General features: G+C 34.0%; 1 protein-coding gene across 2 annotated transcripts in view; it reads right to left on the reverse strand.

Annotated features, from left to right (window-relative positions):
- The window catches only part of FAM83B (family with sequence similarity 83 member B), a 78,837-nt gene that overhangs the window by 45,604 nt on the left and 13,302 nt on the right, over positions 1 to 19,931 (reverse strand). Inside the window, exon 2 of one of the 2 annotated variants that reach the window (XM_039853016.1) lies at positions 15,315 to 15,827. In XM_039853016.1, the coding sequence (XP_039708950.1) occupies positions 15,315 to 15,767 (453 nt within the window). In that variant the 5' untranslated portion in view covers positions 15,768 to 15,827. Of the gene's footprint in view, positions 1 to 2,829; positions 3,019 to 15,314; positions 15,828 to 19,931 lie in introns of those variants that run through there. The other variant, XM_039853017.1, reaches the window with a different exon arrangement.

Here is a 19,931-nt window from a genome sequence, read left to right on the forward strand (position 1 = left end):
GAGGGAAGCTTCATCTGTATTTGTAGGTGCTCTCCAGAGCTAGCATCACAGCCTCAGCTCCACTTCAGATCACCAGGCATCAGATTCTCATAGGAGCACCAGTCTGAGGTGCCAAAAAGGTTGGGGACCGCTGGTTTAGAGAACATCACCTAGAAAGTTCCTAATCAGGAAGGAAGCATCAGGGATTTATCCAGGGAAGCAGCCCTTAGTGTTTGAGGAAAATAAAGATATTCAATCCAGTTTTAAACGTTAAGCCCCATGATAAATGTGTAATTTTAAAAACTGTTCTCATCACTGTTTTGCGCCCCCCCACCTCATTAATATAGTTATATGAGTTGAACATATTGTTATACAGGTTATGGCCAGAAAAAAAATTTTTGAACTTTTTTGACTTCTGGGGTTGAGGGGAAAATTTTGCATGTGTAACAGATGAGTGCATTCTTTGGGTCACATTTCCCGAAGTGTTATTTTTAAATAATTGTTTGAGTTCTTAATTTCTTTGGTCTCACCCTTAAAAATGAAAACAGTGTGGGCGTAAACATTAATGTGAAACTAAGCTCTGGGAAATCTGTGACTTTAAACTCCAGAGATTTTGCTACTGTGAAACTATGTAAATAAATCCTAAAAGCTCTGTTGATTGAATCAGAATCAGTCTACCATTACCAAAAAATGAGGTAGCTGGCACAAGAATCTTTATTTTATTTTATTTTTTAGGAATGAGCGCATGGTTTTTCAAATTGGATTGTTAACTGAAATGTAACTTAGAAAAAAGTTTGGTACACTTGGCTCAGTGAATACATTTATTATTTGAAATTGACAAATGATTTTGAAAAAGGATGAAATGAACATACACTCAAAGAAATTAACATTTATGTGCACTGCACAGAAAAATGTTAGAAAAGTAAGGCATGAGAATACAAAATAAAATACAGAATAGTTTCCATCCATAAAAATGTTGGAAATGCTCAAAATAAGAGTAAACTAAAAATAGCCTTTAAATGATTCCTTGAATGAGCAATATTTATTTTTCAGTACTAGACATAAATTTTAAACAATTTTCTCTAAACATTAAAATAGTAACACTTATCATTTAATTTTATTTTAAACTCCTTTAATAGATGTATTTTTTTCTTAAATTCACATGCAGATTTTGTGATATTTAATCATATTAATTCATTAAAATAAAATGAAAAGGACTCCTCTAATTCAAGACTATGACAGCTTGTATTAGATCAACTCTCCTAATGGAAACAATAATAAGGGCTGAGAAACAAAAATAAAGGCAGGCAGGATTTGTGGGGCCAAGATCATAGATAAAGGAGAAACAATGACAGAAGCCAAAATTTTCTTGCCACTTTTTCACCTAACTTTTTTTCACATTTGTCAATTCACAGAACAAGGAACTGAGGCCAAACAGTAAAATGTGGTTAAGTGCAACACTGGAGGGATGAAGAATCACAGAGAAAAAGAAATTACAACAAAGTAAACTCAAGATTCTATTCAGTTACTGACTCTAAGCTATTTGCCAAATTCTAAATTGCCACAGTAAAAGGAAGAGAAACCAAATAGAAGGAAACTGATAAGAGGGTAAGAAGCTTAAGAAAGCTTTTGACAATAATACTGGGAAGGTAAAAACTGGAGTCAGATTCTTCCAAGAAAGATAGGCTCCTGTAACCACCTCCAATGTTAAAAGGAAATCCTAGAAGAGTTACCCTAGGAGTAAGTGAAAACTGGAAACAACACTTATCTGAAAGGCTAAATCTCATAATGTCTCAATCCCTATGTGGAATAAGGTGATTGTACTTTAACTTTCAACCCAAAGGAAAAACTAAACTAAACTAAACTAAACTAAACTAAACTAAACTAAACTAAACTAAACTAAACTAAACTAAACTAAACTAAACTAAAAACTAAATCCCCAGTGCCAAATGACCAACCACCACGAGAAAAAGTAAAATAAACAAAAACAGACAACAGAAATAGACCTACAGGTGATCCAGATACCAGTATTATTAGAAATAGACTTTAAAATAACTGTTATTGAGGAATTCAAGAATTATATGACTGAGGAATACCAGTAACAAAATTAAGACTACAACAGATGAGTTTAAAATAGCTATATAAGAAATACCCAAAATTAAGTACAGAGTAAATTAAGGAAAGTACAAAAGTGAATATGTAATATATATGGGTTGTGTTCAAATTATAGATTGTGTTTAAATAAAGAAACAAAGATATACATCAAACCTGTAATTAGAACTCCTAGGAGAAGAAAATAAATAGAATAGGCAGAAGTAATATTTGAAGAGATGCTGGCTGAGATATTTCCAAAACAGCAGGTAGACTTTAATACACGGATTCAAGAAGCTCTACTATGTCAAGAAGCAAAAAGGAAAAAAAATTGAAAAATAAGTACTCACCTAGTTACATCACATTAAAGCTACTGAAAATGACAGATGAAAAGTCTTAAAAGCAGACATAGAAAAAAGATACATTATCTTTAAATTAGCAATAAAAAAAGCCAGCTGAATTTACAATTGAAGTAATAGAGTATGTCTTAAAAAAAATCCATAGCAAGAATCCTGGGCCCTTTGATAGAATGAAGGAAGTGGGAAGTGGAAGGAGATAAAACACAAGGATAAGGATGTGCGCAGAGCCTCTTTCAACATGAAGAGCCACATATAATATGTCATGCTTATTGAGTTGGACTCTATCTGGTGGCTAATCAGGAGTTGAATGTAATAGTACCTACACAAAAATTCTGTGAGAATTCATTTAGTTTGCCTGGTACCAGCAAGGAATGGTCTGTCAGAGGTATGGTATACTTACTGATGGTTACGCGCTCTGTCCGGACCCACCGCCTGGGCTCAAATACCAGTGTTGACAGTTCTTACTTCTAAATCCTGGTATAAATTATTTAATTTCTTTGGCCTTCACTACTGAAAGGAGGCAATAGAAGTATCTATCTTAGAGAGGGGTTGTGAACATAAATGCTTATACATATAAAGAGCTTTGAGTATTGCCTGTCAGGTACCACTCAATAAATGATAGATATTAATGTCATTAACAAATTTAGTTCTCCTTCCCAGTAGAGAGGAGACATGATGTAAGAGTCTCAGATTAGAAACTGAGATGCCTGAATATTATTTGACTTGAGATGCCTGAATAACTAGTATGATAGTTACTAATTAGTTTGGGTGATTGTGGACTTTTGGACTTTCTCAATTTCCAACCGCTCATTTGTAAAAAGAGTACATGGTCACAAACTACAGAATGACTGATCTCCTTCCTAAGTGAGAAAAGCAGGAAGCAATTTTTCCTTCCTTTCTTCCTCCCTTTTCTTCCCTTCCTTCCTCCTTCCCTCTCACTCTCCTTCCATCCTCTCTCCTTTCCTCCCTCCCTCCCTCTCTTTTTTTTTTTTTTTTTTTTTTTTTTTCAGAAACTGCTCCATAATTTCAGCAGGATTGAATACAACTTCTATGACTCAGGTACTGATTTTCTTTCAAGATTATGAATTTTCTAATAGCACATTCTGGATTGATAATTTAGTCAAATGGCAATGTTTTTGCCTTTCACATTTATTTCCTAGTTTAAAATATTTGTTTAAATTCTTGGGCAGGAAATTGAAATATGATTATTAACAACAAATTAATCCAGCCCGAAGGGAAGCTGGTTTGTGAAAGAAAATGTACACTTACTGATTTGTCTGCTTTTAAAGCTTCAAGAGCCAACTAATTATTGAGTGGCTAATGATTACACAAAAACGGTTACGAGGCTCTTTATTTTTATAGGAACATTACCATGAGACACTCATTATATCAGTATTGATGTACTAAGGGGTAGAAAGAGGAGCAAGGGTGGGTGGAGGTGGCAGGGATCTGCCCTGCATGGAGCAGGGTCTGCCCTGGTGAGGAGAAGCATATTACCACTGACATTATTTACAGTTGCCAGCCCATGGTATAATAAAAAGCAGACTGCCTTTTAGCCAATCTTGGCATTCTTTTTAAATTCTCTAGAGACAATGAGCTTCCTCAGTAACTGTGCCAGGGCAGGCAGTTCCCACTGCTACCTCCTTAGTTATGCCACTGCTTATCAGTACAGTAAATCAAATATTTTATTATGAGAAAAATCCTAAGTGAGAAAAGCAGGAGGCAATTTTTATACATAATCTCAAGTACGATCTCAGTACACTGCATAAGAATGGTCTATTTCAGAGGTCTATGTAAGGTATTAAAATGCCTACACATACATATGCACATGTAATTCTCTCTTACAAGGAAGAAAATTTCTAAATTTTATTCTCTTTAACCCTTTCCTGTGTTTTTTCCATATTTTCTATAAGAAATATGTGTGCTCTGATAATAAGAAAAAATAAACCCTTATTGTATACATTTGTTGAACTAGTAAATTGAACTAGGAAGCAAATACTATTGTATTTGCCAATAAATATTTTGAAGGTATTTTATCTGTACCCAAATTTTTCTACTTTGAATCTTCAGGAAATGTCTCTATAATACTCTGATACCTAAAGAGTAAAAGCATGGAGAAAAAATCCAGGCTCTTTCTAATACATAGGACACTCACATAAATAAATATCCATATACCTACAGAATTTTATTTATGTATTTTCCATGAATCTTTAGGCACGGCCCCCAAATATTAGCCTATAAACCACTTAGAGTGTTGCTTCTTCCACTTGTATGACCTAACGAATCACTTTGTACATTCCAGTGATTCCATAAGTATTTATAGAATTAGACTACATGTATACATAGTTGAAACTTGTTGTATAGAAATAAATTGTATTGACTTAAAATCAGATAGACATTTGAAAAAAATATAGCTATAAGGCCCCCAAAATCTTCCTTAAGATACAGAATTAAGTATGTAGTTACATATTTTTTTCTGTTCTAGCAGGAAGTTGATGGCATATTCTATTCAAGAAGACATTGTGTTTTATAGTGAATTTTGGTCAGCTGCAGGCTATCATTAGCTTGATGGTGAGCATTATGCTAACATATTACAATCTGTTTTATATTTTCCTTTACATTTCAATTAACCAACAAAATGTTAATATATCCAAGATCAAGTTTGATGGCATCACTGACTAACTCAAAACATTTCACAACTTCTCACCATTCATATCCACAAAGCTGGATTGAAGGGTACTCACAATTTGATCTCAACCTACCTGCCTCATCAACTGCCACCTTCCTTTTTTTCCACCGAACTCTACTCCCCCGACATTCCCTGTTTGAAAATGCCAAGCTGTCCACCATACATCTCCTACTCAAAATTTATCCACTCCCAAATGACCTACAAAAAAAAGTGACCTTCCCAGTTTCTTATTCTGTCTTTCACTCACCTGACCAGCATATGGAGTTGCTTAATGATTGCCTTTGGGCAGTTTACTTCTCAGGAGGTTATATAATCTGTTTATCAGGTTCTGGGTCAGCATCCAGTCAGTCTTCTTTTTATCTCACATTCTGTATTCACCCATTTCTTTGTATCTGAATCTTATCCAAGTTACTTCTAAAGCCATCCCTCACCTATGCCCTCAGAATCAGACTGATCTCCTCCAAGTCTAGTCACTCTGTGCTTAGATTCTAACGTGAACCCTAATCTCTATTTAGACATGTCTGTAGGTCTTGGTGGCTGGGGTTAGTGGTCAACTATGCCATGGCTGTGGTGAAAATGATAACTTAAAGCCTTTATAACTTGGTCTCTGTGTCTGCTTCTTAATTCCACTCTTCTGATGACTCTAACGCCAACTTCAAATGATAATGCCATCAATCTCATTGCTCAGGCCAAAATTTCTAGAGAAATCTTATATTCTTCAACTTATTTCACATCCCACATTTTACTGCCTTTAAAATATATCTCAAATCTAACCATCACTGCCACCATTCTGCCACCTAAGACACCATTATCTCACACTTGAATTATTTAAATAGCCTCTGATATACTTAATCTTAAGCACCTATTGTTAATTTGCAATACACAGCAGATGTACCTTCTTAAAATACAGCATATTTGAAATTATCATGTCTCTCTTTTGCTCAGAATTCTCCAGCGGCTCCCCATTTTGCACAGGGCATAAGCCATGGTCCTTATAATGGCTCATGAGGACCTCCATGATATGGCCTCCATGTTACCTCTCTGAACTCACCTACTCAACTCCCGTTTGCTTTCTTCGGTCCTCTCACTGTTCCTCTAACAAACAAGAAGTCATGTTCCTGCCCTAAAGCTTACTGTATGTCTAGTCAGCTCTGCCTGAAAATAGATGCATGGCTCATTCCCGCTCCTCAAATCTTGACTACAGTGTCGCTCTCTTGATGAGGGCTACTCTGAAAACTCTATTTTAAATTGCAAACTAACCCCACCAGCACTCTTAATCCTCCTTTCTCAACCATATTTATGGCTTCTTTTGTTTTTCTCCATAGCAGTCCTCATCTCTTATGCTTTTTATCTTCTCTCTCCTCATTTGTATGCTCCTTTCAAAAGTTGGGTTTCTTTTGGTACTTTATTCTCTTATATATCTCCCAAATTTGGAATAGTATCTGACATACAGTAGGCATTAAATAAATATTTGCTGAATAAATGAATAGGCTGCCATACTTTTCACTCTTTAAGGCTAGCCAAAGACCAATTGATGCCTCTCATAGCTGAACCCAGCAGAAGACAAAGACAACTCCATTGTCTGACTGTCCTCTTACTTTTTCAAATTTTCCCTATATTCGAACTCAGAGAACTCATTTCTTTTCAGTGCTTCCTGATCTAATCTGCATTCTAGGTACTATTCCTCCTTTACTTATTATAACCTTCTGTCAGTTCCAAGTATATTACTTCTGACTTCTAATAGCACTTCTAAACCCTATAATGGCCTTGTACCCAGCTCATTTAGAAACCAATACTTCCACACCACCAACTGGCTTCAATCCTAAACCTCCTCAGCAAGGTCCTCCAATACCTCTATTTAGGAATACGTAGTCATTATTACTTTCCAATTATAATCATTGTGGATCATTACCACTGACTAGAGTCATACGTATCACAAGAAAGCAGATAATTCAACTGTAATATATGAATGATGAAAGTACATATTTCACAGGGTAAGGTTGTAAAAGTCAATTTAAGGTAATGAAGGTGAAGTGCTTAACACAGTGTATGCCACATAAATGCTCAATAAATATTACCTGTTACTATTACTAAATTATATAATATAAATCCATTACTCAAAATCAGAACCCAGTTCCAGTCCTGATGATAAAAAACAACCAATTATTTTCAAAATAATTTGAAGAGTGACTAATTAGAAGACATGAATAATTGATATAAAAACATATACCACATGATGAATCTGTGGCGACTATAGAATAGCAGGCAGAATATTTTAAATACAAAATGTTAGTCTGGTATTACAGCCTTCGTCATCTCATAAAGGCTCCCATAGCTAACCTCCATTATATTTTATATCTCATTAGGAGGACAGATAAGTAAAGGAAAGCTATATCCCCTTATTCTTATAAAAAATTACTTTTGATAAAATGCCTCAATGTGTACCTGAGGCCCTAAACTTTTTATTACATTAAGCTGAAAGTTACCTTTTATTTATAACATTTTAAACAAGAATTCCTAGAATTGAGTTCTTGTCTTCCATGTTCCTTTCACTCCCTTCTTTCCCCCTTCTCCTCTGCAGGATTATTATTTATTTTTCTGGCTTGGCCCTAAAGGCATCTGAGTTTGTAAGACTGCTAAATTCTATCCCTATGAAATCTAGGTGTTATTTAGACATTAGGAAAACTCAATATTTTATGAATATAATTTTTATAACAATTAGCTTTGCCATTCCAACAAATTACTAAAGGTCTGTTGTCAGAAATATATTATAAATTTCAAAAAGGAACTAAATAAGTGTATGGTTTTACTTTAATCATGTAAGAGAAAGGAAAATGAGTAAATAGAAATTATCATAAAAAATAAGCACTCTACTTCAGAGATCTGAGAACACATAGAACTATTTTTTTTGCCTCATAGTCAGTAACGATCCCTTAAATTTTAATAGAAAGAGTGTACACACCACATGCCATCCCTAGAGGAATTGTTTCTCACAGCTTATTTTGGAAAAAAAGAATTAGAGTACCAAAGGGCAATAACTGAATAGAGAAAATGGTTTTAAAAATACTTCCCTTAATTAGATAAATCATATGCACTCTGAAATAACTCAAATTTTAATTTTTTCCCAAATAATTAACAGAGACATAGAGTAATACTATCAAAGCAGAGTTTCTGATAAATTAAATGTCCCTGATAGTAATTTTAATATTTCTTTTTAAAGCAAAACTGTTTCCCAAATTGCCAATTTTCAAATGAAATTCTGTCAAAAATAAAAATTAAATAAATTACTTAATGGGTGACCTTTAGATTTTACCTGAACACACTGTCTGGTAAAACATCTGAAACTTAAAATTACAGAAAATTTTAGTGTGTAATCAAGTTAAAAAAATCTTGTTTAACAGTTTTCTTTTTATTTTTCATACCCTTGAGGTTTTTGGTTTCAACAAAGCATAAAATAGCACCTTTATCGGGAAAGTAGAGTTTTTTAAGCTAAAAAGAATAACTACTATGGGCCTTAAATAATATTTATAATTTTTTAAATTATATCAGAAATATTTAATAAGTAACAATACTTCATAAACTAAAAGTTATTTGAACTAAATTTCGACACCAAATGGTAGGTCTATAATATGAAGTTTAAAAATTTACAAAACCTTGTTCTTTTTTATAAATTTGAAACCCTTGTGTAATGTCTTTCTTTAAAAATCTAATAAAATTACCACTTTTAAAATTCTAGATGAAAATGAAAAGATTATTTCTTTTGGTCTATATACTTTGCCTCTCCTTGCCTTAGCTTTTCATAAGAGTGCTGTACTTTTTTAGATCTTCAGAATTTTATGTAAGAAAAGAATGGTTTAGAATTTTTTTCATCAACGCTAAACTGCTTTCCATAAAAGAGGATAACTTTTTTGTACTTTCTAAATATAAAAATATATCTCTCTCTTTAAGCTGTCTTCACAGTAGGTCTTATTTTCAAACATACTTACGTTGAATCAGTACTTTTCTATTTTGAACATACTCAGGAATAACATTGAGAAAATGATGAGTTGCTCTATAACTAATGTAGTGTACGCAACCATTACTTTATTTCAGAAATGTGTTTATTTTCAGGAATAGTCATTTCCCTAACAGCTAATAATCCTAGATGGCATTCCTAGTAAGATACTGTCTTGCTGAAATTGGTCATACATTGCTCTTAATTTTAAAGAACAAATGCCAAATCACAGTGATGTAAAAATACAGACTGATGGACTTTTTTTTTTTTTTTAAACAAAATTAAGGTCTGTAATAATGTAAGAGGAGGAGGAGGTTAAGGAAGAGAAGTCATCTCAATACCATCCATAGGGCATTAAATGTGTGGTAGGTGTTATGTTAGGTATGACAGCTATTCCAGTCTCATAAGGATACTATGGAATATTGGCATCTTCATTTTTCAGATGGCAAAAATAAAGCTCAGAGAGATTATAGTGTAATGTCTAATAGAAACAGCTGTTTTAGCTGGATTTACCCCAGTACTGACTCCAAGATTCAGGGCTTTCATACCATTCCATGAAGCCTCTTTTAAAAAGAGCATCATTTGAATTTGGGCAATTTAAAAAAATAGAACTGTAGTTTTTTGCCCATAAAAGTCATCAAGTCAACCACAGAAGCCCCAAATTCTATCATGCGATAAAGTTAAAGAGTCCCTACATGGTATCTTCTTCCCTCTCCTCTCTTGCTTAAGTAATGGTGTTAAAAATTATATTCTTGATACCATCATGGTTATTGGTAGTAGTGGAAGAAGGGAGTATGTCAATGAACTGAGAAGAATATATAATGTATTTTCTCTCTGCATAGCACCAGGAGTCAGTGTAGAAAGAGTATTCCCATACAGAAGCAGAAATAGCATAGCAAAGTCAGTGCAATTTTAACAAGTTCACTCCCTCCCCCCGCTTCTCTCTCTCTCTCTCTCTCTCTCTCTCGCTCTCTCTCTCTCACACACACATACACACACACACACACACACACACACACACACACACACATTAACATAAAGTGTATTACATTCAGAGAAGAGGTGTTCAAATTAATATCACAGGATAGTAATGTCATTAAATTTGACTAAGCAAAAGATATTTCTTGGAAGAAACTAATTTTGACTCAAATTCAAAGAACAAAAGTATTCACAGTGAGAGCTGGAATAGAGAAGAGGCAGAGAGGAAATTCTCAACAAAGATTGGGAACATCAGGTGAAAGATGATCTCAGTCTAATAAAGGCACTGATAAATATATAAATATCACTTAGCTGGGCAGGATACGGTTGCAAAGTCACGCAGACGGAAGTGACACACTATGACACAAAATTTATTCATATAATGAACTAATTCAGCAAGGAGTATAACATTGAAACAAGTGAGTTGCTATGCGCTATTAGAGATTTAGATGGAAACATTAGATTTAAAAAACACTCAAAGTCTTTACTTTATATCTTTCCCTAACTAAATGAAGATACCTGGGGACATGCGATGACTTGTAGAATGCATACTTAGTGGTAAAGCCCTGGTATCAAGCCTCTAGTCTAGCACTACTTTTTTAATACCAGTAAAATATCAGGAAACTCCCTCATCATCTGTTCACCTTTCCAGTTGCAGCCATAGGGCCAGCTGATAGTTAATGTTTCTCTGTATTACTAATAACTCCCTACGCCAAAAAAGACACACCCAGGAACAGTGACTCAGGGAGGAACCAAGACCTGAATGCAGGAAATGCAATACAGAGCAACTCAGGAATTACTCTGCCCTAATTCTCACTAGACTTTTGCTTATGTGTCTCCTTGAGTCTATATTTCACAAGAGTAAGATTCACATCTCACAGGAGCAGCTAGCCTAGAATTAGGAAACAGAGAGGCAAATAGCATTCTGGTTAAACATTTACATATTCAAGACTATCAGAAGTTATAATTTATGGATATCTACTACTCAGTGGCTAGGAGAAAAATTACTTTAATGAAAGATTACTTTTTAAAAGTAATTAGAGAGGATACTGTCTTAAGAGGCATTCACAGTAATTAGGAATACATGCATATATCATCTTGGGAACACCTCCTGAGAGACAAATAATAACCTGGGAAAAGTCTTACTAGACACTATCAGACTTTACAAAGTTGACCCAAATGTAATTATGTCAATCACATAGTGAAAAATAGAAAGGGGTTAGAAAAAGAGCCAGTAAATATAGGCCTTTGAAGCACAAGATGTTAAGTGAATTAGATTTTACCAAAGGAAAAATTCTCAAGTAACAAAATAAGTAAGCATACAGATAAAGAAAATAAAATAAAATAAAAAGAAAGCGAAAGAGAATTTTAAAAACCCTCTAAATAACTTCTAAGTGACAACCAGAAAAAAATAAATGCATCAATAAAAACAAATCTATAGATTTCTAAAATATTATAAAAGCAGAATGATTCAGGGATTATATTACTTAAGATAGAAACTGTGAAGATTAATAAACAGAGCCTTAAATTGGAGTTGGGAGGGCCTGCAGGGGGAGCACTCATGTCCCACTTCTCATTGTCAGTCCCCAAACAGAAAGACACTTACTTTCCATTTCAAACAGGAAGATGATTTTCTACTACTCCAGCAGAAAGGAGGATCTTCTCTTTGCCCAGCAACCACTCAACCATTGAAAACTGTTACTACTCAGACAATGAAAGCTACTAAACTTCAAATTCTCAGTTTCCTCCAATGGACTCTGTTTACGACATCCCTTCTGAGTCCCCATTTCCTCTATAAAAGAATGTTTCTCTCCTTTATTCTCTGGACTTAAGCATGGTTTGCCACTAGACCGCATGTCCCAAATTTCAATTCTTTGTTGTCCTGAATAAACAAATTTTCGTTGAAGAAATCACTAGCTATTTGTTTAAGGTCAACAAATCAAACACATATAAATTAGTAAAATTCAGAAACGAAACATTTCCAGTATAGATAGATAAGATATAATATCATTTTTATTTCCTCTCTCAAGGGACTAGAAGTTTCACTTGGTGGTTATGATCAGACTTCAAATATTTGGCCCTTTAAAAAATTGGTTTTGGATTCTTTTTCTTATTTTAAGACTTCTTCATAAGTACCTTACCTCAACTGCAAACAGGCAGTGAAAATATATTTAAGTTTTTCTCTGAGATGGCTTTCTGGTTTCTGCTTTGCTGGTTGCTGGCCCCTACTTGTTTGGCCTCATAACTCTAGAGATTCATAATGTTGACTACCAGAAGAATCTCCCAGAGAAATGTGGAGGCAAGAAACTTTCTTCTATCCATTAAAAGATACATTATTCAAATATTTTATGAAAAGAAAAAGGTCATCCTCTTTAAAATGACATGGCAATTCATTGAGAGTTACCAATAAAGAGAATTTATCTTCTGAAACTAGTTTATCCTGGTAACTAATAGGCTTCCATTAATTTTGAAGGATTATAAGAACCTGACTTTCGCTGAGTAAATAATAATCATGAAAACCACAATTAATCTTTAAAAAGCAATGTTTTGACAAGCTTCCACTTCATAATAATATTTGCTCTTATTTTAAATTTTTTTATAGGACCTTGTCTGGTTATGAGTTAAATAGTCTAAAATCTTAGGAAAAGGGGTGAATAACTTTTTCATTTCTGGAGTACTGGATCATTCAAAAATCTTTAAGTAAACAGTGACATATGAATTTTCAAAAATACTTCAGAAATATACATTCCATGCATATTCTAGCCTATTCGACCTCAATATTCATTTCATCTGGGGAGAAACTAACATATTTTCCAATGCTTTTGGGAAAAAAAAAGTGGTTATCAGTTATGATTTATGTTCATTTGCAATATGTGCAATTTATAAGGTTCAAATAATTCTCTCTCTTTGAATTCAGCTTGGATATTTGTACAAATTGAATAAAATTTTAAAAATTCCTTTCTTATTTTATGTCACTTTGATTTTGTGAAAGAGAAGAATAACATTGTGCTACTGTTTTATGGAATGGACTTCAAGTTCTTCAGCTTGTTAATGCAAGTTGGAGTTCCCAACAGATGATGACCAGGCAAAGGATATTACTTCTAGAGTCTCTCTAAATAAATAGCTGCCACATTAAAAAAAGGAAAATACATGAGTCATAATTAATATTCAGTTTCCAGTGAGTGCTAGCCCAGGAACACATGGTATCTCCTGAATTTCATTTTTCATTACAAAAATGCAGTCTCTCAAAGGAAACACGCTGTGGTGTAGGCTGATGAATTCATAACTAAGTTACCATCATAATAACATTAATCTTTACTAATGTATTTTTCAATTTTCAGTTAACAATACTGTGGTTCAAAAATATACTGTGTTCCCAAACAGAAATTAGAAAATATTGGCACTTGATATTTGTTAATTTTACTTTTACAAGGACTCGTATATAGTCTTAAATTTTGTTCTGTTGTTTTACAAAATATAATTGTATAATTTGTTCACAGAGCACAAGATAGTACAGTATTAAAAATATTCATGGTTCAATTCAGAAAATTTAACTGAAAGTTCAATTCATTCAATAAAAATTTGAATACCTGCCGTGGGCCTGATTCTACAGTTAATTTTTAACAATTGAAATAGGTTATTAGTGCTTTCTTTAATACAATCCTGCTAAAAGAGTTAACATAGCTAAAAAGTCAGGTTATTTTGAGCTCAAAGGGTTTGAGGGAAAAAAAATCACCTTATTTTTGCCAAGCCTACATTTGACATCAGCTTCAGAACATTGTGTCTCCCTAACATAATTGCGAAGCTTTTAGTTGCTTGTCTCGCAATCAATCATGCCATTGTGGTATTCAAGGGTCTTGTATTTCTGTATTTCATAAATGTATGCTTTTCAAGCATTTCTGTGTCTTATTAACACAAAAGAAAGCAACTTCATGTATGTGTGCATCTAAGGTCTCTTTAGATCTAAATCTCTATATTGTACAGTATCCGTAACTAAGAACTAGACATAACATTTTGTCCATACATTTTAAACCTCTGGGTTGAGCTGCATTAACAGCTAAGGAAATTTCGTTATTCTCCAAACTGCCTATCATGCTGCTGATGGGGAGAAAGTAACACATTCTCATAGAAACTAACACATTCCTACATAGAAAATTCTCAATAATTTTTATTTAATTGATTAAAAGAAAATTTTTACCGATTAATATGAGTTCTAAAACAGGATTTCTGAGATTTATAAGCCAACACAAATATTTAATAAAGAGCATTGAGGCCCTAAAATGTTAAGTAACTCTTAATTCAGTGTTTTACATTTTCATGCCCGATTTCAGGGGTCCTCAACCCCCAGGGCCATGGATTGGTACTGGTCTGTGGCCTGTTAGAAACTGGAGCGCACAGCTGGAGGTGAGCAGAGGGCAGGCAAGCGAAGCTTCATCTGTATTTGCAGCCACTCCTCAGCTCCACCTCAGCTCCACCTCAGCTTATCAGGCATTTTTTTTTTTTTTTTTAGGCAAGGCAACCCATGGTTGACCTCACAGATTGCAAGGACCTTGTCAGTTTACAATCCCTTAATTTTTTTATTTTTTATTTTTTTACACCTACAGCACCTGGTCTTCCTAGGTGGTGTCCCATCCAAATACTAATCAGGCCCAACCCATCAGGCATTAAATCCTCATAGGAGCACTGGTCCTTGTTGCCAAAAAGGTTGGGGACCACTGCCTGATTTTGTACTGTTTCCACACAATTCAAAAAATGAATAAGTAAATCTATGGTTTATTTAATAGCATAAACTATATCCAGAGCAAGAATTAAGGCTCAGTCTTGTTGAGGACAAAGAAAATTTCACCAAATTTACCGATAACATATTACCTTTCAGAGATTAAGGAAAATGTAAGTGCTTTGGACTTATAAATGCATCAAATCATCATCTCATTCACAGTTCACACACCTTTGCCGTTCTTCATGGGCATAAGGTCTCTTAGATGTATATATATATTATGAAGAGAAGAAAATCTCCATGTTTAGCAAGGACCTAACACCACTCTTTCAGATATATGCAAAATATGGGAAGTACAACCTTTCTATGTATCCATATGTATATTTCCTGAAAATAATAGGCATGATCCATACACATAGAGATTATTTTAACACACGTGTGTTATACTAGCCTGGTACTTTTCTGCATGTTTCAATTTTTTTCATTTAGAAATAGGAATATCATTACCTTTCTTGCTTCTTTTATCATCTTCCGAATTGTTTCCTTAATTGTCAGTAGCTGTGCTCTTGGTGGATGAAAGAGGAGGTCTATGTGGGTTCCTCCTAAGAGTCCAGGCATCACATACGGCCAGCCTAAATCAAGATTTGGAGCTTCCACATCAGACTCAATGGGCCAGTAAGTCCCGGAAGATGAGGTATCATCGCAGGAATTATCAGTATTATCGGTACCATGTGATGTACTATGTGCAACTTTCTGCACGTTTTTCAAAATATAATTAATTTCTTCCTCAGCTAAAAAGTCCGATACTCGTTCCTTGGCAAGAAATTCTTGGTATGCTTCTAACCCATGTTCAATCAGCAAATCAATGGCTACTCGATACCATTCCTTATAGTGAGGCTCAATGTAATTGTCTGATTTACACTCATCATTCAATGAGGACAGCATTGATGAGGTCTCCATGCTTGCAAGTGTTTTTCAACAGCACGTTCAAATGTCCATTTGTGCAGCAACAAGAGGTATCTGGGTGTTTGAAAAGAAGGAAATCAAGATCAGTTAGAAGTCTTGTAATCAAGTTTTATAATCCATGTCAGTTATTATTTTTACATTTACTAATTTCCACTACCCATAGCTCAATCTGACATACATTTCATATCCAAAGTGACATTAATTGTACCATAATTCAAATAGCTACCACAAATAGATTTCTTTTTGTAGACTGCTAGTTGATTTATCGTTTCCAAGGTACCTCTACTTTCAATTTCTTACCTAAGGAAATACACCTTCCTTCTCTGACATACATAAAGTTCATCCTTCTCTAATCTGAGACTACACAAGGTGGTATCGGTTTCTATAAGACTTTTAGATTTTGGTTTTAAAATATTTTAAAACAATTAGAATATAATCAGTACCTGGCCAGCCATTAATACAAGGCTTTACTGAGTACTTGTTATGTAAATAATCACATACTGATGAAATATAAAAAGATCAAAACACTTGCTTTCCAGGAATTTATTAATTAGCTGAAGAGGTAAAACACACATGCGAAACTATTATCACTTTGAACAAAGCCATATATTGCTAAGGGCCAAAATGAGTACTACATGTCATCAACGTGTTCAGATAAAAGAAAATAGAAATCAATATGGAATAAACAAGTTAAGGATAGCCCTGTGCAGGAGGTAGGCTTCACCTGAACCTGGGGTAGTGATTAAGAATATGATCAAATGGCAAAAACAAATATTTTAATCTCACACGAGAGTGAAAATCAAGCAAAAACACAGAACGAGTATAAGCTTGTACATTCAAGACAGTGAAAAAACTTGGTCTGCTAGAAAGCAGGTTCCTTTCAGCAGTAGGAGATAATGTTGATAGATATGATGGAACCAGGTGTGGAGGGACACAGGCTATTTCTGTGATTCAGCAAAACTTGTTTTTAAAACAACTAGTCTGGCAGTATCAGAGGGAATGGAGAAGAGACAAGTAGATACGAGAGTCTTTCAACATTCAAATAGCCAGCGAAGAGGTGACAAGAGTATTCAATAGATGATTCAAAGAAAGAACTCCTAAGATTTGATGGTTTGACAGCATATAGGTGATGAAGAAATTTAAGACATCAAAGATAATTCAGAGATCTCTCTGAGGAATCAAAATCTGCCTTTTCAAGCTCACAGCCTATCTGTCATAATGCCAACAAAATGCTATTCATTCAATCGCTCACTGTGTGAGATAGTGGACTGGACTTTAGCACAAAAAAAAAAAAAAAAAAAAAAAGGGACTTTCCAGTCTTTTGAAGTCATGATCTCCATTGTGTGGATTCAAATGAAGTACAATTCTATGATGTGCTTACAAGCACAAAGAGCTAATTTCACCAAAAACATCTTTGTTAGAGGTGCTGCTCTAATTTTAAATTTTCCACTTAACAGCCTCTTCAGACTCAGATCTGCCAAAATTCAAATCTGATTTGGGATGGTAACCCAGGAAGCCATTATCTTTATATACACATTAGCTCAAAATACGTAATAGGAGTCACTAATCATATAGCGAAGTTGTGATGAAATAGACAACAGGGCCACAAGTTCTGCTGGGCGGGACAGGATCAGAAAAGATCCATCATATACTAAGGCAGAGCTGAGAAGTAAGAAAAAGAGAGTCCACTTTACTGTTTTAGTGGAGACAATCCTGTCCCCATCCCTAGTCTCAGAAGTTTTACCAAGACGGTCTAATAGTATAGATAGCCTAAAGATTAAATCTGACATAAGAATAAAAACAGAACACGTTCATGCTACTGGCATGTAGTGTGTGGAGGCCAGGGATGTTGCTAAACATATTTCAGTGCACGGACAGCCACCCAGATTAAGGAATTATCTGGCCCAAAATGTCAATAGTGCCAAGCTTGAGAAATCTTCACGGACTTGCTCATTTTATATGCATGATGTCATACTAATGACCTTTTCAATGTCCATTAAAATTCATTTTTGCATATGATGCTCATTTATAACAAAGAAAAAAGGTTTCTGTTTAACAGAAGCAATCCATTTAAAGTATACTTCCTAAGGTTTAGCGAGATGTGATTTTCATTTGATCATTCTAGTCTATGTGGGTCAAAGCATCCAGTGATCACATGAAAATCACATTTATTATTTGTACTTGTTAAAAATGGTAGGTGACTGCTGGTTGTTCAAAAAAAAAATCTTAAGTTTCCTTAGCACTTATTTATTACTTTTTACAATTTCATTTTTTGACTTCCTATAATATGTGACATTAAACATCTATTACCTATTTGGAAATTAAAATGCGCAAGAAACTGTATTTGTTTCTGAGCATTATCTATCAAATATATACTTTGCAACTGCAAAGAATTCATTCTTGAACTATGAGTAAACTAAGAAATCATAGAGATCAAAAGAACTATGAAAGCAAAACTATAAAAGTATAGGTGAAAAATTAATTACGAAGGCAAAAACAAAGATGAGAAAAAAAGTGAAACACTATAGGACTAATCAAATAGCAATGCCAGCTGGAGAGAATGCCAGAAAACACATCATAGAAAAAATGCAATAGCTATGAGCATGGAAGTTGATACAGTATGTACAAGAGTTAAAATACTGTCTTACTGGAGAGGTAATACTCTACTTTCTAGAGATATGCATTTATCACAAGAGCTGTTTACAAGGGATACTTGTGAAAGAACCATCTACAAAACAAATTTCAAGGGGGAACACCAAGGTAATGGCACTTACATAAATGAGTACTACTATAAAATAGCACCTGTATTTAGATAAAGACCTAACATTGAATTCTCAAGAGTTCAATCACTGAACATGTAAAGGGCTTAATTTGAGAACAAAATTAATTGGGTATGCCTTTCAATATATAAAAGAATATTATTTTATTAATAACCATTAAAAACTCCTAGATAGGATATTAACATACACAATAGAGTTAATGAGAAGAGAAAAATAATATGCTGATGTTATGTAAAAGCTGAGCAGGCTGCTAGGCTCATCTACTTGTTAAGTGACCTACTCTAGAAAAAATACCCTTGTAAAATATAAGATTCCATTCACACTTCAAAACAATTACAAATTATATTTGATATTGAATCTTTAGTGTCATTGGTGGAAAGTAGTTTCGCCAAGTATTGAATCTGTAAACACAAAGGATACAAAATGAAGCATAAAACACAGATTTCAAAAACAGTTTGGCAGTTTCCTTTATAAAACTAAATATGCAAATGACATACAATGCAGCAATTGCCCTCTTGAAATTTATCCTAGAGAAATTAAAACTTATCTTCACACAAAAATTTGTACATAAATGTTCACAGTGGCTTGACTCCTAATGGCCCCAAACTGGAAACAACTCGAATATCCTTCAACAGGTGAATATTAAACAAACTGTGGTACTCTCATACTATGGAATAGTACTCAGCAATAACATGAACAAATTTGATACAGGGTGAAACAGATGAATATCCAGAGAATTATGCTGAGTGAAAAAAAAAATTCTCAAAAATTACATGCTGCATGATTCTATTTATATAATATTTTTAAAATGACAAAATTATAGAAATGGAGATCACATTAGTGGTTGCCAGGGCTCACCTCACTGAGTCATTCTGAGGAAGGTGTATGGAAGTAAGGAAGTAGATGTGTCTCTAAAATGACAACAGGAATGATTTTTGTAGTGATAAAAATGTTCTGTATCTTGACAGTGTCAAAGTCAATATACAATTCAGACATAATATTATAGTTTTGCAAGATGTTGCCACTGGGGGGAAACTGAGTACAGGATACAAGGAATCCTTCTGAATTATTTCTCTCAACTGCTTGTGAATCAACAACAATCTCAAAATAATAAAAGTTTAACTAAAAAAAAAAATCATACTGATGAGCAATTTCATGTGCCTTGAATAGAAAACAAAAACAAAATAATATATAACATAGAAGGTGAGAGATTGTTTGTAGGGTCAGACTGCCAAGTTCGAAACCAGCTTCTCCAATAATTGTAAAGCTTTTGGAAAAGTAACCTATGTCCAGAGCCTCAGTTTGGTCATGTGTAAAAAGGATAACAGCAGACTTCATCTCACTGAGTCATTCTAAGAAATAAATGAGGTAATGCATT

Source organism: Pteropus medius, unplaced genomic scaffold (assembly GCF_902729225.1).
Source record: "Pteropus medius unplaced genomic scaffold, Ma_sr-lr_union100, whole genome shotgun sequence".
Classification (NCBI taxonomy): Eukaryota; Metazoa; Chordata; class Mammalia; order Chiroptera; family Pteropodidae; genus Pteropus; species Pteropus medius.